General features: G+C 40.7%; 1 protein-coding gene across 7 annotated transcripts in view; it reads right to left on the bottom strand.

Annotated features, from left to right (window-relative positions):
- The window catches only part of SNCAIP (synuclein alpha interacting protein), a 131,495-nt gene that overhangs the window by 11,915 nt on the left and 91,888 nt on the right, over positions 1-27,692 (bottom strand). For 4 of the 7 annotated variants that reach the window (XR_013232482.1, XM_077344394.1, XM_077344398.1 and 1 more), the window contains exons 4-10: positions 25,406-26,259; positions 22,976-23,155; positions 19,063-19,176; positions 15,275-15,400; positions 12,930-13,099; positions 5,719-5,811; positions 2,555-3,638 (exon numbers count right to left, since the gene is read on the bottom strand). Coding sequence is in view for 5 of the 7 variants with exons in the window: in XM_077344394.1 (XP_077200509.1) it covers positions 2,555-3,638; positions 5,719-5,811; positions 12,930-13,099; positions 15,275-15,400; positions 19,063-19,176; positions 22,976-23,155; positions 25,406-26,259 (2,621 nt within the window). In the remaining 2 variants the exon portion in view is untranslated. The remainder of the gene's footprint in view (positions 1-2,554; positions 3,639-5,718; positions 5,812-12,929; positions 13,100-15,274; positions 15,401-19,062; positions 19,177-22,975; positions 23,156-25,405; positions 26,260-27,692) is intronic. The other 3 variants (XR_013232483.1, XM_077344397.1, XM_077344399.1) reach the window with 1 other exon arrangement.

The raw sequence follows: 27,692 nt of genomic DNA, 5'->3' as shown, positions 1-27,692 counted from the left end.
GTTTGTAGAAAGATGTATCTTGTCTGTTCATAACTCCAGTCTCCAGATTTAGGTATTCACAGATAAGGCCATGGTAAGAATTAGATATATTGATAATGTGTATTCCCATTTATTAAAAAAATCATAAGATTCAATTGCTTGGACCAATGATGTGTAAGGGGTAAATAGACTATGTATAATTCAGTTTGTGCAAAATCTTATGCACACAGTGCTTTGTCCCCTACTTTATAGTCCATAGAAACTGGCTGCACAACTTGAAACAGAAGTGGGAATACAATACGATTGGCTTAGCACTAGGTTGGATTGGGAAATACCTGGAGACTTTGGGGGTGGATCTGGGAGTTGGTGGGACTTGGGATGAGGAGGGACCCTCAATGGAGTTTGCTGCTATGGAGTCCATCCTCCAAAGCAGCCATTTTCTCCCAGGGAACTAACCTGGAGTGATCTGTAAAACCAGGGGATCCCCAGGTCCCACCTGGGGACTGGCATCTGTACTTAGCACATGGCAACTGGAGTGTTTTTTTAAAGATTTGTGTGGGAGTTTAATTTGTTTAATATTTGTTATTTATTCCAAAATGGGTTGTTTAATGGGGTGATTTATATGGTTTTGTTTCATTATTATTGTGATTGTTTTATTTTCACAATACTTTCCCCATTGATTTCAATGGAGCACATCATCTACACCTTTGTTTCCATCCAAACTGGAAAAAAATTATATTTATAGGCTGTCCCTCTCTGCAAGTAGGCTCAGTGTGGTTTACGACATAAATTAAAACATTCATAATAAAAGTTTAAAATATCGTAAAATTAAAACTCCCACCCCAAGACCCCTACCCCAACTGTCTTCAGTCTAGCCTGCAGACTGACTATAAACCAGGATCATATGCCCAGACAAGAAAAAGGGGGAAACCTGCAGAGAGGCATTAGGCCCATGTGTTAAGCCACCCTGGGCTCAACTATAGGCTTGGCATAAGAGTGCTGTCTCAGGAGAGGGAGGTATATACTTATAAATAAATAGAGCTTGTGGAACTGTAATAGTTCTGTCAGGGCCCTGATCTGAGATGGCAACTCATTCCACCAGACATGGTCTGGGGTCAAAAAGATCCTGGCCCTAGTTAGGGATTATTTTAGGGGTCAGGGATTACCAACAGATTGGCACTTGATGAATGCAGTGCTCTCTGGGAGACGTACTGAGAGAGACCATCCCTCAGACATGCAGGATCCAGACCATGTAGTGCCTTAAAGGTCAATACCAAAACCCTGAGCTTGCTCTGGAAATCAGCTGACAACCAGTGTAGCTATTTGAGGTCAGGTTGTTTACATGCTCTCCAAGGGATCCTCTTGATGACTCAGGCAGCCACATTTTGTACCAGCTACAATTTCCAGGTCAGGGCCAAGAGTAACTCCATACAGAGCAAGTCACAATTATCCAATCTAGAGGTGACCATTGCATGGATGACTGTAGAGAGGTCTTCTGGGACCATGTAGGGTGCTAATAGATTTGTCTGGTGCAGATGGTAGAATGCTAGATAAGCATAATACCCCCTAGGATACCCACATCACCGAGTTTCAGGCAGACTGAGTGCAGCCCTTTGTCCTTTTGAGGTAATGAAAGGCACACCCTAACATTAAAGTCTCTGAAAGAATTGACAGGAAGGATTCCAAAAAGGTAGTAAATTGGGCATTGCAGTCTAGTGACCAGAAGCTGCTTAGGGTCTCCGGTCATAAAGAAATAACACTTGCCTCAACTAGAGCCAGGGCCTTCTCACATCTGGTCCTGGCCTTGTAGAAAGTTCCGCTGAATGAGATCAGAGCCCTGTTTAACCTTAAGTTGTTCTGCAGGGCTTGTAAGTCGGAGCTGTTCTGTCAAGTCTATGGTTGAGACCGGAAGGGTCCATCAAAACCGTAACCTCCCTAACCGTAACTCACCCAAATAGAACATTACTGGAATTATTCATATGTTCCCATTTCTACCCCTGGATGGAAATGGGAACATATTAATGTTTATGCAGCAAATGTTAATTATAAAACAGCCAATCTTTGTAATTATTGTGATAAACAAAAAAGAAACACACAAGTCTAGTCTTGTTCTTAAACGTCTGCTTGCGCACAGGCTCTAGCACACCAAGAAATGTTATACTTTTCATGTCTATTTTTATAGGACACAATTTTTTTCTTTTTTTTTAAGTATCTGAATGGGAATAGTGCCTGCTTCAAATACGGTATGGAATCAGAACAATGGGAAATATTAAGTACGAATTGGTTGGCCTGACCTATGCAGACAGCAGAGCACAAATTGTACTCATTGTGATTCCCAGGTCTTATGCAGGGAAACTTTCACTTCAGAGTTCAAATGGTTTGCAGGGACTGGGCATATAGAATTATATCTGATCCTTGAAAAAGTTCCATCAAATGTCTTTATGTTATCTTCTTCTTTCAATAATTTTATTATTCCTTTCCAGATTTTCCACACCATAAGCAATTTCAGTGATCATTTAATGGCTGTGTGTAAGTGTGGTGAAATGGATGTAAAGTAAAGCATAATTAATAATACCCCAAAAGGTTCCTTCAGCCCCCTGCGATCACTCACTGGCTTATTTTTTCCTTTTGCAGATGCTGCTGAATTCCCCTTGCTATCTGTGGCTTTCCTCCCTAATGAGGTAAAGGGTGATGAGGTCTTGATTAGGCTTGAAGTCTGATAGTTATTATTATTGTTTTGATTGCCACTCAGAGTCTCCATTATGGATCGAAATGTCCCAAACGGTCGTTTCTGCTGGTCCCCAGTTTCAGAGCTCAGTGGAGGCCGTTGACCAACCTTACACTGCTCTTTGTCCCTTTCCCCATGTAAAACAGCCTCTGTTTGTTCCACCTGAACCACGGGCTCCTCAAAAGTCACTCTGAGTTTTAAATTTTGGGCAGTTCTGCGTTTTGATGATGGGGACTTGAGAGCACTTTTGGGACTAGTGGCCACTTTGTGAGCACTGGTGGCATCAGGGCTTGACTGACAGGCATCTCCCAAGGCCTGGCTCTGAGATATAGTCCCAATCTGATACTGGGCTTCATTATCAGGATCACTACTTTCTGAAGTGGGAGAAGGACTGTGACCATCCACGGATTTTGAAGCTCTAATCCCAAAAGGAAACCGGCGCCCTGCTGCTAAAGTGTGTTTCTTAATCATTAGGTGCAAGTTCTCAGTGCTTTCAATGTTTTCCACTATAGGCTGTGGCCTGGGTTTATCTGTTCTTTTCACAGGTGTGTTCTTCTGATCTTCAGAATTATTTGAATCTGTATCAGACTCACTGAGGGATCGTTGGATTAGATGCTTCAGTCTTGCTAGTTTCATCTCCTTTTTCTCCAAAGGAATCTTCTTTGTATTTCTAGAGGCATGCACATCCTGAAATTCCAGTGACAACTTTTCCTGCATACAGACATTCTCAGATATTTCTTTCCCCAGCAGCTGGCGTAGGATTTTATCTGAATCCTCATCTTTCATTTTGGGTCGACTGTGGTGGGGAGCTCCTCCACTGCCAAGGATCTGAATTCCATCCTGGGTATTTAATGCATTTTTTGGTAGAGACAAGTTATCTGTATCAGATGGTTTCCACTGAGGTTTGTTAGAACTGGGTGAAGATGGTGAACTTGAAAGGAAAAAAAGAGATTTTCAGTAAAGACGGCCACAACCCAACTTATAAAAAGTGTAACACTGACATTTCCATTACACATGCTTATCTGAGCAATCTGTTGCTTTTTTTGGGGGGGGGGGTTGTTCTTGACCCTTCCCTCTGTATAACATATTATGGAGTCATTCTATAGATTCCATAGTTAAGAATAAAAATCTGTTTCCATAGTAAACTTGAGCTGTTGTTTCCTTTGTTTGCTAATTTCCATAAGAAGTATTTCCTTTGAAAGTCATATATTAGATGATGAATACATTTCTGAGAACAGCTTAAAGAAAACGGCAGTACTAGGAAAAAACTACATAATTATTGTTATTATTATGGTTGTTATTATTTCTAATAAGCAATAAGCAATAGCTGTTCAGAAACATAGAATCTTAAATTGTGACAGAGGGAGCAGGATGAAACGGGAGAAAAGGCAACAGAATTACTACAGAGGAGCCGGATAAGCAGTCTGTGCTGTAGAATGCATGTGCTTATGTGCTGCATGGAACTTAACTTCACAAAGTTGACTAGTACTGTTATTAAACATGTTCATTAACCAAAAAATTGTGGTTCTTTTTCAACCATGAATAACACTGAAAGTGCTATAATGTTAAAATATAATTCAAGAAAAACAATACCGGCATTCCACATAGGGTTGTTTTAAGGGTGACTGAGATCATAGATGAAACACTTTGATTGCTTAAAGGAAAATCCTCTATAAATACAAAAGATAATGATCATGATGGGTACAGCCTTTGCCAACTGCATGCCTGAATTATGTACCATGATGCTATGGCATAATGTGGCAGATTTTTACTGATAGAGGGAGAGCAATTTTGTGTTAAGTTCCCCTTTCTAGATGCAGATCTCTGATTTCCCTATATGTTGTCCCTGGAGGTCCCATGCCCCCAATGTTTTGGGGAACATTTTCAGCTGAAGAAGGAAGAGGAGAGGCAACAAAGTTGCATTTCCTAATGGAAATCCTTCTGTTAGTGCAGTGGTTCTCAACCGTCCTAATGCTGCGACCCTTTAATACAGTTCCTCATGTTGTGGTGGCCCCCAACCATAAAATTATGCAAGTGTTCTTTCACAGAAATGAAACTGAAATGAAGATTCATTATTCATGATTGTATATAAATAGGTTTTCTTCCTGGGGTTTCTCAGTTCAGTTCTGCCTCTTGTCCCACCATGCCGATCTCGCTCTTTTCTGCTGCTCGAGGCAGATGAATGCTCTATCTCGATCTACCCCGCAAGGCTGTTGTGTGGATGGTGTCCCTCCCCCAAGCTGCTTGCCCTGCCTTAACCATTGTGAAAGGGTTGATCAACCCCCAAAGGGGTCCCGACCCCCAGGTTGAGAACCAGTGGAATTTACACAACATCTTGCATTCTTAAGTCTGTAGAAGGGAAAGCGATCAATTTTCTGTTGTACAATATCAGTTCAGATGAAGTCAAGTAACGTCTTCCTGAATAGATCACTGAATTACACACCTGTAACTTTTATTTTGGTGCTATTATATTAGGTCATAAAAACAAATCACCTTTAAGGGACAAGGTCGTTAGCCTATATATATATAATATTTTATATGATTGCTATGAATCATCTAAAGCTTCCACAGTAAATCTGACTGATAAACAACAATGTTGCGTACTGGTTAGAATATTGGACTAGCCACTGGGAGACTCACTCTGCCATGGTAATTTGCTGGGCGACCTTGGACCAGGCACATAGTCTCAGCTTAATGCACTTTACAGGGCTATTTTGAGAATAAAATGGAGAGGGGGGTTGTTGTTAGTCCCTCTGGGTCTCCACTAGGGAGAAAAGTGTGATCTAAACAAATCAAAAAGTATTGTAGGATTATTATTTTCATTTAACTCACAGAATCCAGTGTTTACACCCATCAAATTAAAATATGTGAATTTCGATTTTAGGACATTCTCCTTTTAATTCTTTTACAGTGTGAATTAAAAAAAGTTGAACATGATCTCCTGATGCAACAACCATGAAAAGACCTCAGTACAAACTATATTGGAATTCTACTCCCAGAAGCCTTGTTACCTTGGGGATGTTGGCAGTGACTTGGCCTCTGATCTTTGAGTTTCCAGAAGCTGTTGGAGTTGGTTCTGTAATGTCACACGTTCTACCGTCTGCCTGAAAGGAAATATGAAATTGTTAATGCTTCTTTTCTTCTAAAATAGAAGCTATCAGTGGATGTACTAAGGGAGAAATGATAGCATTCATTCAACATCATTTAGAGAAGAAAGCATTGGTTCATTTATAATTTAAGAGTCACACACACATATCGCATACAAATACTAAAACACACAAAGAGTGACTCTGGACTGCAAATTGCTTCTAATTCCAGTGGGAACCTTGTGATCACTCCATTATACCTTCAGAAACCTGCCTGCCCTGTATACATTATTTATTACTGGTAGTCACTGGTATAAATTGCAAGATTAGAATCTCAAGAAGCAGTTTGCTGGTGCTATGGGACTTAAAACAATTATCTCACCTGTGTCCAATTAAAATTTAACACATGGAAATTATAGAACCAGGTCCCTGCAACTCTCTTGTCTGTGACTTGGAAGGAGCTCAAGATTCTTCCACTGAACGTGGCATATGTTGTTGCATTGGAAGAGAGCAAATTCTGATCACTAACAAAGCTATTCATTCAAAAGAAGTTAAGGATGAAATGGGACCAGCACTTGTATTCAAAACACGATAGTTTATAATAAAAGATAGAGCAAAAGGTATGATCCCTGTCACCCAAAGCATTGTGGGAGTATAAATGATGCCCATTGTTCTCTGTGCACATGTTACAGCCATTTCCACAAATGATTTTTAAATTCTCCACATTTATCATACAAATGATAAATGTTCACTGACTAAACCCTAACACAGTAAGTGAATTAGAGGCCCCTTGTCTACCTTCGAGATGAGGATTAAATCATTTCAGATACCTATTGCAGGATTTGCCCACCATTTGCACTCTAGACTCTTGCCCATCATGGCTCCTCAAAACAAGCAACGAGAAAGTAAAAGGTCCATTCTGGGAGTTCATCAACCTCTCCCTGTCATCAGGGACCTTCCCAAGTGGGCTGAAGGAGGCAGTAGTGTGTCCCCTGCTGAAGAAAGCTTCACTGGACCCTCAGGACCTCACTAACTACTGCCCCATCTCATACCTACCATTTCTGGGGGGCAGGGGGTGGGAGAAGAAGAAAGATTCTTATAGACTGCTTTTCTCTACCAGAAGGAGTCTCAAAGTGGCTTACAATTGCCTTCCTTTCCTCTCCCCATAACAGATACCCTGTGAAGTAGGTGAGGTGGAGAGAGCCCTGATATTACTGCTGAGTCAGAACAGCTTTCTCAGTGCTGTGGCGAGCCCAAGGTCACCCAGCGAGCTGCATGTGTAAGAGGAGTGTGAAATCAAACCTGGATCACCAGATTAGTGGAGCAAGCAGATGTGGACCAGTTACTAGAATACCTGGATGAAGCTTCAGTCCTTGATCTATTGCAGTCCAGCTTCTGACCTGGTCAAGAGGTGGAAGCAGCATTAGTCACCCTGATGACCTTTGGCACCAGCTAGACTGAGGAGGCTTGGCGCTGCTCGGTGCCTATTTTACATCTGTTTTTTCCCACAGGTCAAAGGGTTTAGGCACATCTAGAGATGGCAGTAGCCAAAGGATAGTGTCTGGGTGGCAGGTTAACATGGATAGAGAGGTTGTCAAGAGGCATTTAGCTGCACTGGATGAGTTCAAATCCCCTGGGCCAGGTGAAATGCACCTGAGAGTACTCAAAGAACTTTCCAGAGAACTTGCACAGCCCTTGTCCATCATCTTCGGGACCTCTTTAAGGACTGGAGATGTCCCGGAGGACTGGAAGAGAGCAAACGTTATTCCGATCTTCAAAAAAGGGAGGAAGGATGACCCGGGAAACTACAGACCAGTGAGTCTGACCTCTGTTGTGGGGAAGATAATGGAGCAGATATTAAAGGGAGCGATCTGCAAACATCTGGAGGACAATTTGGTGATCCAAGGAAGTCAGCATAGATTTGTCTCCAACAGGTCCTGCCAGACCAACCTGGTTTCCTTTTTCGACCAAGTAACAGGTTAGCTGGATCGTGGAAATTCGGTTGATGTCATTTACTTGGATTTTAGTAAAGCTTTTGACAAGGTTCCCTATGATGTTCCGATGGATAAGTTGAAGGACTGCAATCTGGATTTTCAGATAGTGAAGTGGATAGGGAATTGGTTAGAGAACCGCACTCAAAGAGTTGTTGTCAATGGTGTTTCATCAGACTGGAGAGAGGTGAGTAGCGGGGTACCTCAGGGCTTGGTGCTCGGCCCGGTACTTTTTAACATATTTATTAATGATCTAGATGAGGGGGTGGAGGGACTACTCATCAAGTTTGCAGATGACACCAAATTGGGAGGACTGCCAAATACTCCGGAAGATAGAGACAGAGTTCAACGAGATCTGGATATAATGGAAAAATGGGCAAATGAGAACAAGATGCAATTTAATAAAGATAAGTGTAAAGTTCTGCATCTGGGTCAGAAAAATGAAAAGCATGCCTACTGGATGGGGGATACGCTTCTAGGTAACACTGTGTGTGAACGAGACCTTGGGGTACTTGTGGATTGAAAATTAAACATGAGTTTAGTGTGAGGCAGTGTGATGCAGCGGTAAAAAAGGCAAATGCCATTTTGGGCTGTATCAACAGAGGCATCACATCAAAATCACAAGATGTCACAGTCCCATTGTATACGGCACTGGTCAGACCACACCTGGAATACTGTGTGCAGTTCTGGAGGCCTCACTTCAAGAAGGACGTAGATAAAATTGAAAGGGTACAAGCGTTCTTTCACAGAAATTAAACTGAAACTGGCCAATGGCGTGAAGATCCATTGTTTATGATTGTATATAAATTGGTTATAAATTGTATATAGGCAGGCATCTTCAGGAGGAGCAGCAACAGTGGCGGTACCCCCCCCCCCCCCGCCAAGCTGCTTGCCCTGCTGCGACCCGTGTCAAAGGGTCATTCGACCCCCCAAAGGGTCCCGACCTCCAGGTTGAGAACCACTGAGATAGATGGAAGAGAGTCAGACTAGGAAGCTCATCTCCCCAACCTGAACAGAGCTCAACTGACCGCAACACAATTGGTCAGGAACCTGGGTGTGATCCTTGACTCTTTCTTAACAAAGGACACTCAGTTAACGAGTAGCACAGCTGTTGTTCTTACATCTCTGCCAAGTGAAACTACTAGTGCCCTATCTGAATCCAGAATACCTTGCCACAGTGATCCATGCAAAATTCATTTAAAATGAAGCTGTTCGAGTTCTCTCCCAAACACCATGGAGAGCTCTTATTACCATGATCCTCCAGCAACTGCACTGGCTACCAGTTGAATACTGGATTGGGTTTAACTTGCTGGTGCTCACTTTCAATGCCATATATGGTCAGGGTCCTGCATACCTCGAAGACCATCTGTTTGTCTACACTCCCCAAAGAGTGACTTGCTCTATCCATTCCAGCAACCTAGTAATCCCCAGCCCCAGAGAAATCCACCTGGCCTCAGCCAGAGCTTTTTCATCCATCGCCAAGCCTGGTGGAATGAGTTCCCCAAAGAGATCAAGGCCCTACTGTAACTCAAACAGTTCTGTAGGGCCTGCAAAATGAAGCTCTTCCACCAGGCTTTTGGATAAGGCCAGCAATGAGGACCCCAAAATCAACCCAATTGCCTGAAAATTGCAACAACGATGCTCCAAGCGTCCCTCTCACCTATTAGGCCATTCTTTGTTATTTGTTATTGTTATACATTAGTTACAATTCCTTGTTTTTAAATGGTTGCACATATTTTAATATATTTTCCTGTTTCTATGTTCTATACACACTTTCTCGAAATGTCAAGTGAGGGACGGTATACAAGCCAAATGAACGAATTAATGAATGAAATATACAGTCTGTTTCAAAATGTGCCTCATCTATTTAGTGTCTTGTATTAGCAGTATTCATAAGGAACAGTCCTTGATCCTCAACCCCCTGCTTGACATAAGGCAGCTCTTTTCTACTGGAAACTCTAGCAAAACCTTTTCCCTTCCATTAAATTGCAACTTATGTTTACTTTTGTAAGAGTAGATTTCCCCTGTGGTGATTTCCCCCTCAGTTTAGGGCCATGTGGTAATGCCAGCATTCATGCAAAAATACAGCCACCTACTCATTAGTGTTTCACTTTCAACTGGCTTCCTTTAAAAAGCAGAACAAAATTTACAGTATAAGCCCAGTGGTGGGACATACAATTGGATAATTTCCAGACTCACAGGATGCAAGACAATTAACTCAGTTTTCAGTTCTAGAACTGACAAAGTCAGAATCAAAACATCCAGATGGTTTCTGAGACTGCAGGTTGTATTTGCTAGATTTGTAAAATGTAAAGGCACATTTTTCTAAAGAAAGCAACAGAAACTGCAAGAATATTTTAGGTGGGACACCAATGTATTATTTTGCAGAAAACAGATGCACTTTATAAAGATATTCCCTTCAATTTTCCCTCTTCCTTCCTCTCGCCTACACATTTCCCTACAGTATTCTAAAAATCACTCCCATAATCTGTGAGTACCAATTTTCAAGACAAGTCTCTTTTTGCATGGTACGGCAAAATTTCTATTTGTTATTCCATGCAGTTGTTGGTCTACCTCTTTGACATTCTCTTTCTCACGTTCAAGTACCTGGCCAGGAATCAAAGAAGCTTCTAATGCAAATGAGAATTGTATTAGGTACACATTTGTATGAGACAGATGCATGCATCTTGACAGCAAGTGAAGCAAACACTCAGTCCAGATTTCAAGAATATTAGGGTTACAACTTACTGCTTCTATTTATGAGAAATGCTATTCTGACATGAATGCTGCACTTATACAACAAAATAATTAAAGTGGAGACAGTGGATGGAAAATGTCACCCTAACAGCTAATAACAGTGCAGATACACAACTGCACCTTAATTTATTTTCATAGGCATACTTTCTTATAGTTTGCCAAGCATATAACATAAACATGGATATTCATGGAATAAACTAAGGGACAAATTAAAGAATGGGCTCTTTCTTCAGGACCAACACACTGTCCTTTCCTTCTTTTCAAGGCCATGCATTTTGGCAGTCTGGCTACAATAGCTTATTTAGCAAGCAGAAATCACTGCTGTTATTTCTGCTGCTGCTCATGAATGGGTAAGAAAGGATATTGTACTTTGAGGAGACATACAGTAACCTGGAACTCTCTGGTCCCTAGCACTTTGCTCATGTGGAAGTTAATTTTTAGTATAATTGTAGGTGTCTAAAGAGAAATCAAGAACAAAAATAAGCTGTTTTAAAGGTGGTAAAAACCAAGCAAGTAAGGAAACGCAGTAATGGGTTTAAGCTACAAGTACAACGATATAAGCTAGATATCAGGAAAAAAATTTTCACAGTCAGAGTAGTTCAGCAGTGGAATAGGCTGCCTAAGGAGGTGGTGAGCTCCCCCTCACTGGCAGTCTTCAAGCAACGGTTGGATGCACACTTTTCTTGGATGCTTTAGGATGCTTAGGGCTGATCCTGCATTGAGCAGGGGGTTGGACTAGATGACCTGTATGGCCCCTTCCAAATCAATGATTCTAAGTATTTGAGAATATGTAAATATTGTACGCACGTTCATGCAAGTAGGCAGTGCAGTGTCACCCATGAAAAGATGGTGAATGAAGCATCTAAGGGATCAACACACATATTCCATGTTTATTAGAAATTACTTTTTACTTTTACATGGGGGGGAGGGAGGGAGAGAGAGAGAGAGAGAGGGAGAGAGCGCACTATTAAGCTTGGGTGTTCCCCCTCATTTTCACCATGCATGTCTATCTGGTTTTCTTTGACATTATGAATTGGGTTTCCTCCCTTCAGTGTTCAATTTGCATTCCGGTTGCTGTTTCCTGGGTTTTCTGAAAATGCTTTTGTGATGATTTTCCCGTTATTTCACTTCCAAGCTGAAGATAATTCAAAGCATACAGGTTTCGCTCAGATTTCCACTTGTACTTTTGCTGCCTCTCATTTCGCACCCACGTCAAGGTTGTTCCATCCATTCGGCACCTCCCTCCCCCCTTAATTGGTGTTCAAGCTCCATTTCCCCCTCATTTGTTTTTAAAAAACTGTTTTTTTGCGTGATAAGCTAAAACAAAAGCTAGGAATTCAGTTACCAAATTTTTAAAGCCCTTCTACCAATAGCAGGGGAATAAATGGCTTGCACAGGGACAGTATCAGGGGGAAAGGCTGCCATGCAGACAGGAAAATCTGAACTTTTACATAGACATAGTAGCTAGCTATCCAGGCTTTACTGTGTTCGTTCCCAAAACTCCACAGCAAAGTGCATTTGTGAAAAATGAGAAAGAAGTTGGGGAAACCTTAGGAAGTGCATGAATGCAGCAATTAGGCAGGAATAAAACCAGCTTCTCAACAGCACTGAACTAGGGGCACAAAACCCTTGTGGAAATGGCCAGAGAAACTTCAACCCTTTTTTTTCCTGCTGTTTCGTTTGATGAAAAAGACCATCCTAAGCTACTTGTATTCTCACTATGGAAACACATATGAGTTATTTGTATGTTCCCCCCGGTTCATTCCACAGAAAACAAAACAGTAGATGAACAAAGCATGAACATTTTCCTCAAACCTTTATCACTGAACCAAAATTTGCAAGAGCAAAACTAGTTGTTTAAAATAAGCTTGGAAGAAATGTAGTGGAACAAGAAGAACAGCACAGGTAAACAAACATTCTATGTATTAATGAAGAGGCCTGGGGGAAAGGTATAGTATGTAAATTTTACAAAAGCTCTGCTGCTGATTCACAAATGGGTGTATTCTTGTGCAATGTCTATATATTTTAAAAGTTCCTGCATATGATATAATTCTGGAGCTTCCTCTTTCTCCAGAAAGATTAAATATTAACTTTATGAAGAAAATGTATTTTCAGCATGGCCAGCAGGTGTCACAAGATGAACATAAGGTAATGTTTGAATGAGAGAGATGCATTACTGAAATGCATTAGACATAGAATTAGCTGTAGGTTCCAAGTGTTTGTCCATTTCTTGCTTCATGGATGCTTCCACCTCAAAACCATTATATTGTTTGGAATATAGACACACTAAAAATACATTTGTTGGATGAAGTATGAGGTGCTCCTAATACTACTTGCTGATAACACAGAGAGGAAAGAAAGATAAACCAATGGAATACGAAGACTTACTCTTTCAGTTGCTTTGTTAGCTTCACAACCTGGGATGCCAATGACATGCATGTCTCCACTACCACCAAGTAACGTGAACACATGGTATGTCCTTGCCGCTCAGCACTTTGGGATGGTTTCTCTCCAGCATTGTTTTGCATAGTGACGTTTGCTCCATATTCAACCAGAGTCTAGGTATATGTTTAATGCACATACATAAGTTTTAAAAGTAACTGTTACATAGATGGACATTAGATTCATGAAAAATAAAATAAATCTTTTTGTAGAATACAATTAACTAATGAAATTCATTGCTGTAAGATATAATGGCAGCTCCTAGAAAAAGGGATTATTAAAAGGGATTATCAAAGTCAGAGACTTATATCAGTCACAGGACTCTGTAATCCAATGCAAAGTTAGACCAGTCTAAGCTCATTTATTTCAGTGGATTGTGCTATATTCATTGGTTGTTAAGCACAATGGCAAAATGATACATCCATACTCAGAGGCAATATTCTTCTAGGTGACAGGGATAAACTACATTGTCTACCTGCCCTGTTTCCTACAATCTTCAGGCTAACAACTCCTGGACACAGTGTATTAAACTGGATGAACCCTTGCCCAAAGCAATTCTTAGGCTTTTATCTGTATATCAATGGAATCTTCAAACTAATTATGCTTATATGCTTACCATCATTCTTTTGCCATCATCATAGCCTTTCAATCAATCCAATAAGTGTATTCCACCCTATTATAACAGTTTAATCAACAAGTAGGTCTCAATTTCAGTAAGCTAAAATGGTGATCTTCTATCGCAGTACTTAATCAACTTGCTGATATTTAGAGATGCTGTTGAAATTACTCTGTGGCAGTAGTTTCTTTCAACGAAGGTCCTCCCACCGCCCCTCCCCCGGATGATGACACAGGAGCCTCTGTACTATGAAGGCTGTACTGGTGAGGGAGGAATAATTCTCATTTACATGGTAAACAGGGAGAGCTACTGCAATGTAGTGGTTAGAGTGACAGACTGGGATTTGGGAGACCCAGGTTTAAGCCCTCCCCCCGGCTGCCACACAATCTCCCTAAATGATCTTAGACTGGCCATGCACTCTCAGCCTACTTCACAGGATTGTTATGGTGAGAATACAATGAAGGCAGGGAAAATGATGCTATAATCTGTTTGGATCCCCATTTGGGAGAAAAACAAGTATCAAGAGAGATATTTAAAAGTTACACGAGATTGGTCTTTAAAAAGGTTTTAGAGGAACATTAGGCAAATCATTATGTAATGATGACTAGCTTCGCTGGCCTGATTGGCCCTTTTCTAACTCACACCCTGATTGGCCCTGTTCTAACTCTGACAGCTGGACCCTCCTTTTTGAGGCCGTCTCTCCACCTATACCCCCAAAAGAGCATTACGCTCTGACACTGCCAAATGGCTGGTGATCCCTGGCCCCAAACAAGCACGTTGGTCCTCAACGAGGGCCAGAGCTTTTTCCATCCTGGCCCCCCACCTGGTGGAACGAGCTCCCTGAATTGATCAGACTATGTTGTATGTTGACTCATTCCATGTATCCCCCTATGACGTTGTATGCAAACCTCCCTGAGCCATACGGTAGGGCAGTAAAGAAATCAGATAGATAGATAGATAGATAGATAGATAGATAGATAGATAGATAGATAGATAGATAGATAGATAGATAGATAGATAGATAGATAGATAGATAGATAGATAGATAGATAGAAAGAAAGAAAGAAAGAAAGAAAGAAAGAAAGAAAGAAAGAAAGAAAGAAAGAAAGAAAGAAAGAAAGAAAGAAAGAAAGAAAGAAAGAAAAGGAGAACCCATGGATAAAGATTTGCATACATTTATAAGAAAGTAGTTCACCGTGGGGGTTGCTCTTCAAAACGTTTAATAGATTTTTCACATGTTACTACTGCAGAGGCTAATTTTAAGACGTATTCTGAGATTCCTTTATCCTTCCCTTTCACACCTTTGCTAATATTCAAAATTATCCTTTGAATACCTTAGTACTTTGTTTACTAAAAATGCATATATTTTAACCCAGTTCAACTTCAAAATTCACATGATCAGCAATTAAACTCAGTGAATGTTATTGCCAAAAGGCCATGAAAGCAAGCTATAAGATTTGTATTAAATTGGAACCGATCAAATGTGTTGCATAACTCAGACACTTTCCTACCCTTACATCAACATATGTTGATCTAATGGATGCTATGTCTACTTGGGATCCAAGCCTTCATACTTCTGCTTTTATCTGCAAATTAAATTTTGATGTAATTATACATCACTCTGAAATAAATAAATAAATGTCACTCTGAAATAAATCCAGTTTTATTTTTTTACCTGTATGCACCCCAAATACCCCTGCTGGGCAGCCACATGTACTGCACTGTTACCCTCCTGATCAACTTCATCCAAGGAAATCCCTTGTTCTTGCATAAATTGAAGAAGCCACAGAAGGATTTTCTCCTACGCAGAAGAGATAAGTTTGTTGAGAAATAAACTAGAGATATATTGTTTGTTAAAGATGATGAAAAATATACACACATGTGAAAATATCAGATCACATGGAAACTAATAGAACTTACCATAGTATCCTTTGGGATATATATATTTAGGTCAACTAAGGTATAACTAGTCAAATCATCTGGAGATATAGGAAGAACTCCTATATTTCTCATATCAAACACATATGTGGATTGTTGTGATATAATTAGAAGGAACTGGCAACAGTAAAAAAAATGGATGGAATGTCCAATCTTACTTTCTTTTGCACTGAACTGATACAAAGGGCCAGGAAAAGAAGAGACTAACAAGTGACTGAAGAGCTAGGAGATCAAAAGCCACAGTGACAGAATACTGTAATAGTACTGTAATCTGCACTGGGTTATCCATGAAGGCAACTTGGAAACGTTGTCTAGTAGGTGCCAGAGGGTAGATCTTAATGAAAATGAAATTGTGAATTTTTGTATTTAGCAAATGAAAATGTCAGCTGTGAAAAACTTTAGATTTTCAGTTGCTTGATCCTCTAATGTGCAGCTTTATCATTATGGCACTGTTAAAGATATGAAACTAATGAAAACTATGCTTTGTGCGCTTGTAACTGTAGTTACAGTTTATCAGACCAGGATTGGAAGCTATTATTTTAACAATTTGTGAGTGGTGATATTCTGGCTGGATTTTTGGCACCAGTCTTATGCATCCTCCCAGATTGATGCCAGATAGGAATGGCATGAACCAGCTGACAAGCCAAAATCTGACATGATCCTGTCCTGGTTTGGAGTCCCTGGACTGCTGTTTGGGTAAGGTACCTTCCCTGAACATTTACCAGGCTTTTGTATGGTTTGATTGTTCAGGGCATTTAACCCTGAGCAGGGCAGGTCTGACCATCAGGTTTAAATGGCTATGAGCTATTAAATCTGTCAGTTTCATTAACTTCTGCTTCAAAGTGAGGGGAAGTGAAACAGATGGGTTAAATGGCTGCTAGCATTTAACACTTCCTGGGATATTCCCCCCCTGCATTGGCAGGTTAAGGGCCTGTAAGTGAGCCCCCCTCCACAATGCATTAATCTCAGCTGTCATAAAGCCCACCACGCAAAACAATTCTCCTCAGGAGAATGATCTATGTATTTTGGAGATCACTTGTAACTTTGGGAGATCTCAAAGCAGAATATCTGAATTCCATTTTCTGCCATAGGCAGAGGGGAAATGGGAGGAGCCCATGGACAGACTGCATCAGATTCAGTTTTTCACTCCCATTCCTTTTCCATTGTGTGTGAATTGAACAAGACCACCGCAGACCAGACAGATGAGCAGAAAGTCAGTCTGTTCTCCTGACTCTTCCCTCAGCTAGTTATATATATGGATAAATTAACCCCCTCACAACTGGAGTAACCGTGACATTTCCTACTGGGGATTCACTGCCTCTCTACTCCAGACAGTCTTGGGCACTTGTCCAGGTACAACACCACCAAGTGCCCTGGAGGGCGCTTTCCATGGATCTGCCAATGAGGAAGAAGCTTCTCTCCCCTTGCTCCAGACCAGTCATCCTCAACCAGGGTTATTCCAGAGCCCCAGAGGGGTTACTCCAGATAGGGGAGAATGCCAAGGGGCTGTGTTGAGCCTGACAGGTTGGCTTTAAACAGCAGCTGGGCTGGGGATACACAGGGTTTGGCACAGTGGCTAGAGCTGGTGGGCAGCACAGCTTCACCCCTCCCCCCCAGGGAGAGGTGGGCATAATGTTTGGGAAAGCTTGTTGGAAAGAGAGAGAGGGGGGCTTTGGGCTGGGGTGTCACCAGTATGTGGATGACATCCGGCTCTATTTCCTGTTGGACGGCCGGCCAGACTCTCCCCCGGAAACATTTTCCAGATGTTTGGAAGCAGTGTCTGGATGGCTCAGGCAGAGTTGCCTGAAACTCAACCCATCCAAGACAGAGGTCCTGTGGCTGGGCAGAAGGGGATGGGATCAGGAATCCCTTGCCTGGACAGGGTGCAGTTTATGGTTGTAATGTGGCTAGGAACTTGGGGGTGTTCTTTGATACCTCTTATCTATGGAGGCTCGGTTCATGAAGGTAGCACAAATGGTGTTCTTCCACCTCCACCAAGCTAGGCTACTAGCACCTTACCTGTCCTCAGAATACCTGGCCACGGTGATCCTTACAATTAGACTTCTGTAACTCGCTCTATGCAGGCATTCTCTTGTCTTTGATCCAGAAATTGAAATTGGTGCAAAATGCGGCTGCTAGAGTCCTCACGAGGTCATCTTGTGAGGGCCCATGTCCATCCTATGCTGAAGCAGCTGCACTGGTTACCAGTTGGCTTCTGGATCAGGTTTAAGGTTTTGGTTTTGACCTTTAAAGCCATCTGCAGTCTGGGACCTTCTTATCTGAGGGACTGACCAGGGCCAGAGGCCTTCTCGGTCCTGGTCCCAACTGGTTAGAAAATACTCCCAGAAGAGCTGAGGGCCCTGACAGAGCTATCAGCATTCTGCAGGAATGTAAGATGGAGCTCTACCGCCAGGCGTTTGAGGCTGGGCTAGAAAGATTGGCTCCACCCTTCTATAGGTCCCTAGGCTGGACATCGCTGGGGCGATGATGACTACTGCAGCAGGGTTGAGGGGATGGGATGGGGTAGTTTGTAGATTGCTTTTTGTAGATTGTTTTTCGCTGCCAATATAGGTTACATATATTGGGTTTAATGTGGCTTTTAAGGTTTTTATTGTAAACTACCATAAGCCAGCTGGGCTGGAAGTTGCAGTCAATAAATACAATGATTGATAAATAAATAAATACATAAATAAATAAATAAATAAATAAATAAATAAATAAATAAATAAATAATCTCTGAATTTTTGAATGAATTGCTAATAAAACATTCAAATTCTAAATATTACAAGTTCTTCCTGTGACCTGTTAGGCTGCAGACTTGTTTTGGATTCTGCTTGTTTGACCTAAGAACAGCTAGTTAATAAGCAGGGGTCACTTTTCACTACTAATAGGATTTACTGTCTAGCAATCCATACCTTCTGGGATATGTGCTTGATCTGCATCTCTTCCTGGTCTCACTTGGCAATAACTCATTTGGCTCATTTACCCTTTTTCGGTCCAAGGATATTCTGAAGACAGGCCTGGAACTGAGGCAGGGCAAGGTTTTCTCAAGAATAAAGCATCCTGTGCAAGCATTACAGGGCAAGGCTGACATCAATGGGCCTATTCTTTGGCTGTTTTTGCCTTCTCCATCGTAGGAAGTATTTACTGAAAAAACAGATACCATGTGTGCCAAGTCCTGTAGGAAATAATTGTGTGCTGAATCCATTTAGAAACACTTCTTCCTTATAAAAATGTTTCCTTTGTATTGCAGCCAAATCTGGTGTTTATATGGGCTATCTTTTGCATGAATAATTTTTGACTACATTTTGAAGAGTCTTAGAAATATTTGTGTGTAAAATTGCTCAGTGTTTGTTTTTCTAGCTCTTGAGAGTTGGATGAAATGTAACTTGTCCAGGTATATTAAGAAAGCTAACAATGATCAGTACAGGTTCATTCTAAAAACTTCTGTTTTGATAGCAGTGTGAGCAGACTAAAATAATTCCCCTATAGAGCATTATACAATAATTTAAAATCAAACTGTACCTGCCCATAGCATCCTGCATAGTGAATAAGGCTCGGGTGATCTTTTGAACAACTAAGTTCTGCAATGGCTTCTGTTTCACTCACCATCCACCGCACACACTCCAGCTGACCATTCTAATGAGAAGAAAAGCAAGCTGTGAGCAAATGACAATGGTTGTAGATTTATATTTGAAATTAAATAAAAATCACACAAATCTTTTTCAGACTATTGTAATTTCTTGTTAAATCATCATGAGTATACTAGGCTATTTACAGATCTCTCCAAAGGCATGCTTATTTACAGCTTCTGTGAGCTACCAGTAACTACTTTTTGCTTGGTGGAAGCGGGGGGGGGGGGAGCTGGGTTGTAGCAACACTGCTTGGAAGATTGCATGTGATTCCTTAAACATGTATAAATTCTATATGGATTCTTTTGTGACTTAGAAACACTGATTTATAACATGGATCTCTTTCAAATTTCTCTTTCAAATATGGTCATGCAGCTCAAAAATAAAGGTGTGGCTTAGTTCAGACGACCTTCTAAACCACAAAAATTATCTTTGAATCCTTCCTATTGGGCCTGGATTGACTATGTTCTTTAGAGCAAACCGTCACTTGCCATGATGTCCCAACCAGCAAATTAGTCAATTTTAGATGTCGGGTTGCCAGTCCCCAGTTGGGGCAAAGAAAAATTTGACTTGTAGTAGACCCCAGTTGGAGGTTTGGTGCCTTTCCCCCCATTTCAGGAAAATCTGTTCCACAAAAAAACAGACAAGAAGCCTGGGGGGAAAGTGATGTTTCTACATTACTCAGAAGTGACATAAGGATTTCAGTAATGTCAGAGGGGCGCACTGGTGTTTTGGGCAAGACTCTATGATAAGAAGCTAATTCTACCATAGAGTTTTGCACCCAAAGTGTCACCCCATCACTTCTGTGATGCAAAAATGTCATGTTTTTTCCCCCAGGCTTCTAAGCAGGCTCTCTGGTCCTGGTAAGCCCCCACCCCCCACTGGCTGATAACCTGGCAATCATAATTAAACAGTAAAGCTACATGCAAGAGGGGAGGGATGAAGGAAATCTGAACATAGCTTGCTTCTGGTTCACACACACACACATGTTTTTAAAGTTAGTTGAACTACACGTAATATTTCGCTTGAAAAAATTCAGATAAAGAAAACAAAAACCAACAGAAGCTGGCAGAGTCCAGCATATAATCAGTATAATTCAGGTAGGCAGGCATATTGAAATTTGAATAATAACCTAATTTTATTTATTTTATTTATTAAAACATTTTACCCTGCCTTTGCTTGTGGTTCAAGGTGGCTTACAATAATCATAATTTAAATATATTTCTGCTCAAAACCAAAATAAAATAATAAATGCCAAATCTCCCCCACCTAAAAAATTCCTGCCATTTAAATCCTCTCAAAATCCAGACAAACGAGCATACCTTGCACAGCCTTATCTTGTAAGGGAGGCTCTTCTACAGAGCAGAAGCCATGATGGAAAAGGTCCAGGCTTTGGCTGATACCAACAGATAGCTACCTGAAGACCCTGGTTGGTGCACAAAGGCCACATGGAAAGTCCTTCATGTATGTGGGTCCTACGTCATGAAGGGCTTTAAAGGTTATAACCAATATGTTAAATTGAACCCAGAAACAGACTAGCCACCAATATAAATTTTTCAAATGGGAAACATATGTTCCCTGCCAATAGTTGGGATGCTGCATTCTGGACTAGCTGTACTTTCTGGGCTGTCTTCAAGAGCAATCCCACATTGAGCATGTTATAATAATCCAACTGTAAAGTCACAGAAGCATGATAGAGAATCCAGTTGATAGAAGGCATTCCGGACCACCATGACAACCTGCTTTTCAAAAAGCAAGGTGGGTTTCTTAACCTGCTCTAAAAAAGCCAACTCTACTCCATCTAGGACATTTAAAATCCATCTAAGATTCATACAATCAATGGAACTATAGTGTGTCTGACACAAACATCACATTCTGATCTGTAAGGATCCATACAAAACCAGTTCATTTGTGGGAATGTTGCACTATTGACTAATAAGATGTGGGGTGCTTATAGCCTGCAAGTCTTCCCTTTCCATAATGTTATCTTTTCTAGGAATTCAAACCCTGGCAAATCTTGTAATGTCCTGGCAGGCCACATAACCAGGTACTTTGCAACAAACACTTGCAAGTATAATTGCAAGTTGGTAGTATGGCTGCTTTAGCCTATGACCTAAGAATAGGTTGTAATGGTTCTCACATTTCAGTAGCATTGTTAGTTGCTGCATTACAGCTCTATCATTCAGCGTCTTTAATCCATATATACCTAGGATGTGCCGGGGTTGAAGGGATACTAATATATCATCCCACCACGAAATGCTGGCAATGCCAGGAGTAGAGGGATAAAAATGGAAAGTATAAACAAACAAACAAACTCAGCTATTTTGTAAGGCAGTCTGAAAATCTACTAATGAGTCTTGAGAATCACTTTTGCAGTATACGGTTTCTTTTTGTGGGAAGAGTATTTACACTGGACACATTTCCAAACTTGTCCTAAAAGGGAGATAAAATAAACCTGTAATTCCCATGTTTTGCTTCTTCACCACATGTTTCTTGCTAGAATATTTCTGCAGAAGTGGACTTTGCTCCAGCCTCATGAGAAGTTTAATTCCAAGGCTGCCCTTCCAGATCACACCACTATATTTTACTGGTGCTCAGGAGTACCATAAAATTACATTTTTCCTTTCTATTGCAGATTTTCCTGTAAATCTGAACTTTCTTCCAGATTATACTAATTACTGTCATTTCCAACAGGGCACCTTTCATGCTCTGCAAAAGGCAATTGTTTACATTCAAGATACCCCCCAAGTGATTTTGATATCTAAGAGGCTTTGGCTTTTATGTAACACACAAATTAGAAATGGCATCAGAAATAATCCCTGCAGTATCAACAATTTTTACAAAATACAAATTACATCTCATTTGTCTTCCTTATTATTATTATCACTTGTCTTTCCTCTTATTACAGTAATGAAAAATGAGTTATTTTAAAAGCGTTTTTAAAAACCTGAGTGCCTAAAGACATTCTTGTCTCTTTATGGGAATCCCTTTATGGGTGAACTACTGTTAGAGATTTATTTATGTATTTTTTAAATTTTTATACCACCGCTCTTGGAAAGTCTTGCGATGGTTTACAAATATTAAACAACAGTTTCCAAAAAAACCCCATAAAAACAGCCCTTATCACAAACAAAACAAACAACAATCACTACCCTAAAAGATTTTAAACACCCACCTCCTATTCACCGATTCAGCCTGAAGGCCAAGTTCTCTTCCAATGGGAGTGGGAAACTCAATCTAACCTATCTGGGCGATCCTCTGATGGTAATGCCGAGACCCCACCCTGGCCTCAACCATATGCCTGGTGGAAGAGCTCCATCTTGCAGGCCCTGTGGAAAGCTGGTAACTCTGATAGCACAGTTCAACAATTCTTATTAGGATAATAATTACTATAAGACTTTTTTTTTCTTATTTTCCATTGATGTAACAATAAAGGACCTGGAAAAAAACACTGTGTTGTTTTGATTTATGGAAAGAGAGATAGAGAAAAAGGTCTGGAACCTAGATTGCCATGATATCTGAAATGCAGTTCAGTGGGGGACCAGTTTGGAAAAGAAAAACAGTGGGAAATAAATTGATAACTGAGGCCACTTCATCTACTATTTTTCCCTTGAAAAGCTTTTGTCCACTGCAGCAAATTTTGTTGGTCTGGGAAGTAAAGCTTGGGGGGGGGGGCTAAGAGACACAGCAACTGGGGCCACAAACAAATAATTTCCTTTTCCACATAGGCAGAGATCTAGGTTTCAAGTCTCAGATCTGCTCAGAAATGTTTAGGTTGGACCTTAAATGCCACATAACTTTGTCACCTTTATTGCTAATCCTGCTGGAGTTAGTTGTTCAGAGTTTCGCTCATTCAAGCAGTCTTCACCCATCAAAGATGTGAGATGCTGTAAACATTCTGCATGTCCTTGTGATGCTGCAACATGCAGAAGATTGTTGCCGTTTTCATCATGAATTTTGTCCAGGTTGTCTGCTGCAAGGTGGGGCTATGCAAAAAGAAATTGTATGAGAGCTGGTTATCAAATGTGTTATAATAAACCTTTTCAGCAAAAGTTGTCTACAAAATCTCTAATCTTAGTTTACTGTCTGACTATAATGCTCTAAATCACACAGTCTTTTCCTCTTGCCATAAAACCCTAGATTATAATGTACCTACGAAAAGATAAGAATTATAATATAACCAAGAGTATATAAATCTAATTTAAAAACTGGAAAGAATTATTTAGACTCTGAGACACACTATCCAATATCCTATGACCACGTATAGCCATCTATAATGTTACAAACAAAGGAAAGGAAATAATTGGAATGCCCTGGAGAAGTAAAAAACAGAGTTTCCTTCCAGACTGGTAGAGCATCAGATTGAACATTAATCATATAATTGCTACTCCTTTTTATGGAGGCAGTTCTAGTAGAAGCATGACTTAATATCGATCTGCTGCAGCATGACATTTCCTAAGCTCCTAAGGGAATCCCTGTAGAACAATTTAAGATTACATTATATGGCATTGTTCTGTGTATATTATCCACCATATAAAAGGGAAAAAGCATGGAACCTAGTTCTAACATGTAACATAGTAACTCCATTCAGATTGACAAACACAGCAAAAGTGATGGCGCCAAAATTTGTTCAGGCAAACTCAGATTTGAATGGTTGCCTGTGAATATAATCTTGGGTTCTCAAACTAAATGTGGCTAAAAATAAACCATGGCTTTATGTTATGGCTGAACCAAGCCTGTACAGTTGTGCCTTCAATTAATGAGTAGCTATAAAGTCAGTTTTGCGCTATATCTATATTAGTCTTTTCTATTAGCTCTAGCATGGAAATATATTTATTAAAGTTTTTCCATAAATAACTTGTTGATTATATGAAAACGTCAGTTGATTGCAAGGAGTAAGTAATGTAGTGAAACTTTAGCTTTCTATAGTAGAGTCCCATTGGAATAAAAATTGCATTTCATTCAGCATATAGCACCACACACTTGTATAAAAGTGCAGCATCGATACAATACAACTTCTGACAATATGCCAGGGGGCTTTGGAACATTCAAGATGCAACCCCGCCACCTTTGCAAGCAAAACTTTGCCTGCAAAAGGGGGGGGGGGTTAAAGGGAGCATGCTGCTGCAGTATAACTGATCATGACAGCCCTTTGGCTGTCATGCTCAGCTGTTTTGCAGTCCGCACTCCCTTTCAACTTGCCACCCCTACCTTCACAGGCTGGGGGAGTGTACTGGAAGGGAGCACAGGCGGCCTAGAGCCCATTGTATTTTTTGTGCAAGGGACTTTGCTGCTAGTCAAATAATAAATTGCTGGAAGAACAACCAGAAAGAAAAATGTAAGGTTAACTCTGATGACATTGTTTGGATGGTTAACAGTTTTAAGGACTTTTAGTTAGCTTTTACGTGCAGAGAAAAACAAAGATTGTTTTTCTATTTGTGTTGGCTTATACAGAATATCCCCAGGGGTGGAATTCTTGGAGAGTCAGAATTCACTGTATTTATCATTATTGCTCTGTTATGCGGTAGAGACTATTTCTATTTTTAACGTAACTTTGTTTTTTATTTGTTGCTTAAGTTAAAATCTGACACCACTTCTGTTCTAAATAAATGCTCTAGGTACAGTATAAGCAAAAAGCAGGCACAGAGAATGCACATATGCTGCACCTCCCACACCTTGTTAGCCTACATCTAGTTGCTTTGGAAACGACTTGTCATGGTGCCTGATCACAAAGCTGGAACTAACTAAAACCTTCATGTGGGTCAGAGGCCAACTGTGGCTTCTGTGTGAACTCCTTTTCATTACAGCTGTAGCAATAAACTGGGGTAAATAACTCTTGAATAATAATTAGAACACAACAGAGGACTCTATTACCATCACCAGTCTTTAAGTAGGAACTGAGTTAATCTGCTGAAAAAGAAATGAGCAAATCCCCATCATATTCAAAAAAGAATTTAAATGTAATGGCACCAATACAAAGTATAAAGCATCGGAGAAAATACTAAGCAGGTCTATTTGGAAGTTGCTCCTATTGTATTAAATAGGTCTTACAGAAATTGTTCTTGCTATATTAAAACCAGCCATCTTCTACTTTACAAACCTCAGGTCTCATGTTCTCAATGAATGATAACACTGAAAATCAAATGGATCAGATTTAGACCAATCCCCAAGGGAAAGGTGTTATAAAGTTTCCTATTCTTGACTTTTACAATACCTTATAGATAAAAATAACTTACCAATAGTGATATCTGCCCTTCTTTCACAATATTCAAGATGCTCTTGGTTTTTTTCAGATCCTCAGCCCTTTCTTCTGAACTTCCTGAGTTGCTCCAGTTTGTATTGCTGTTTAGTTCATCGTGTTTGTTTTCCACCACTGTTGCCTGTAGGTGGAAAGCTCTTAACTGACAGTTAGGAATAGTCTTCTCAGTTTTATCAGGAAACGTCCTGTAGAGGAAGCCCTTGGTCTGGTTTTCAGATTCATGAACTGAACTACATTTAACTGGTGGCTGGGGGAACTCTGCATCTTCTGTCAAACGTTTATGCTGATCAGGAAGGATGGGCTGCGCTTTTCTCAGCTGGGAGCTTTTCACTGGAGACAGAACACACAATTGTGTCATTCCTGCTGGTGACTTCTCTGTGCCTCCTGCAGGACACGACTTGCCACTAAGACCATTCAGTGTTGAATATACACTCAAAATCCTTTTCTCTGGAACTGCTTTATTAAAAGCAGCAAGCTGTTGGCTTGATTTAATATAAGGCACATCCAAAATTTCATCCATGTCCAAATCATAGTGCTCCAGCTCACCAAGCAAAACTCCGGGTTCAACACATTTTGTTTTAAGAGTCTCTCCACTGCATGAATTCTGATCCCCAATCTGAGCAGCAGGCTGACAGTCACTACCCTTCTGGTACTCCATCTTCTGGTTCTTTTGGTCATCACTTTCATTATTTTCAGTGTTTTCTGGCTGGTGCTTAAGTGGGGAAACCCTCTTCACTGGTCTGAATTTACTGTACGTATCTGCAATGCCTGTTGGTTTTTGTGCATTTCCAAGAAGTGTTGAAACTCCTGAACTCCAGTTAGTACTGGAAACTAGAAGGATACAAGAAATATAACTTAGACTGAATACCACTCGTTCAGTAACTGCACATCTATTCTTATTCATAGTAAGATAACAAAGTTTGTCCAGTGGCACCTGTAAGACCAAGTTTAATTCTGGGTATAAATTTTCATGTGCATGCACAACTCCTCAGAGATGCAGACTTTACCAACTACATGATTAATTTCTGTGGGGATCTGGAAGCCTTTTCCATCGCATACAACAGAATCTCAACCATGCTGAAACGAAAGTCATAAACAGTTGTAAGAACAACCCAAATATTATAATTAAAGAAGCAAAGGTGAAGCCATTGCCATCATTAATAGATAAGATTACATCCAGGAAGCTCAATGACAATGATCAAACAACTGGACTCAGATCTCACATGGGAATACAAAAAAGAACTAAACACAATTATAAAAGAAAAGCTCCTAGATGCACCACAAGAATTTTACCTTATACCCAAAATACAACAATCTGTATGTCCCATTGTCTCAGGTGTAGGCATTATTACCATGGGAATATATAGATACATAGATATGTTACATGAACTCATAGATGAGATGAGGATCATCTCATGGACAAGAACGCTGGAAGAGAAAGGAACAAGTGATGGGTGGGCTCTCCTTAAATAAGAGCTTTCATATGTTCAAGCCATGCCAGAAAGATGGAAACATGGTTGGGGATCCAAGAAGTCTATTTGTATGAACAGAAAACTTCAGGAGGAGCTAAGGAAGAAAATGTTCAAGAAATGGAGAGAAGGACAGACCTCTAAAGAAAAGCATCTGCAGGTTACAAGGCACTGGAAATCAGTCATCAGAGAGGCCAAAGCTGAGATTGAGCTGAGATTGACCAGGGAAGCCCACTATAACAACAAAAGCTTTTCAGATATGTGAGGAGTAAATGAGGCAATAGGCCTGCTGGATGAAGATGGAGAGTCTCTGACATAGGACACAGAGAAAGCAGGAATGCGAAGTACCTATTTTGCCTCTGTGTTTTTCCAGGAAACTATGGACACATCTAGGGTTGGTAGTAAAAAGGTAAAGGTAAATGTATCCACTGTGCAAGCACCGAGTCATGTCTGACCCTTGGGGTGACGCCCTCTAGCGTTTTCATGACAGACTCAATATGGGGTGGTTTGCCTGTGCCTTCCCCAGTCATTACCGTTTACCCCCCAGCAAGCTGGGTACTCATTTTACCGACCTCAGAAGGATGGAACGCTGAGTCAACCTTGAGCCAGCTGCTGGGATCGAACTCCCAACCTCATGGGCAGACAGCATTTCTCCTGCCTTACCACTCTGCGCCACAAGAGGCTCTAGGGTTGGTAGTAGGCAAGGTATAATGTCTGGGTGGCAGGTTGACATGGATAGAGGTTATTGAGAGGCACCTGGCTGCACTGGATGAGTTCAAAGCCCTGAGCCAGATG

This window comes from Paroedura picta, chromosome 7, assembly GCF_049243985.1.
Source record: "Paroedura picta isolate Pp20150507F chromosome 7, Ppicta_v3.0, whole genome shotgun sequence".
NCBI lineage: Eukaryota > Metazoa > Chordata > Lepidosauria > Squamata > Gekkonidae > Paroedura > Paroedura picta.
This window is presented reverse-complemented; position numbering and strand designations above follow the sequence as displayed.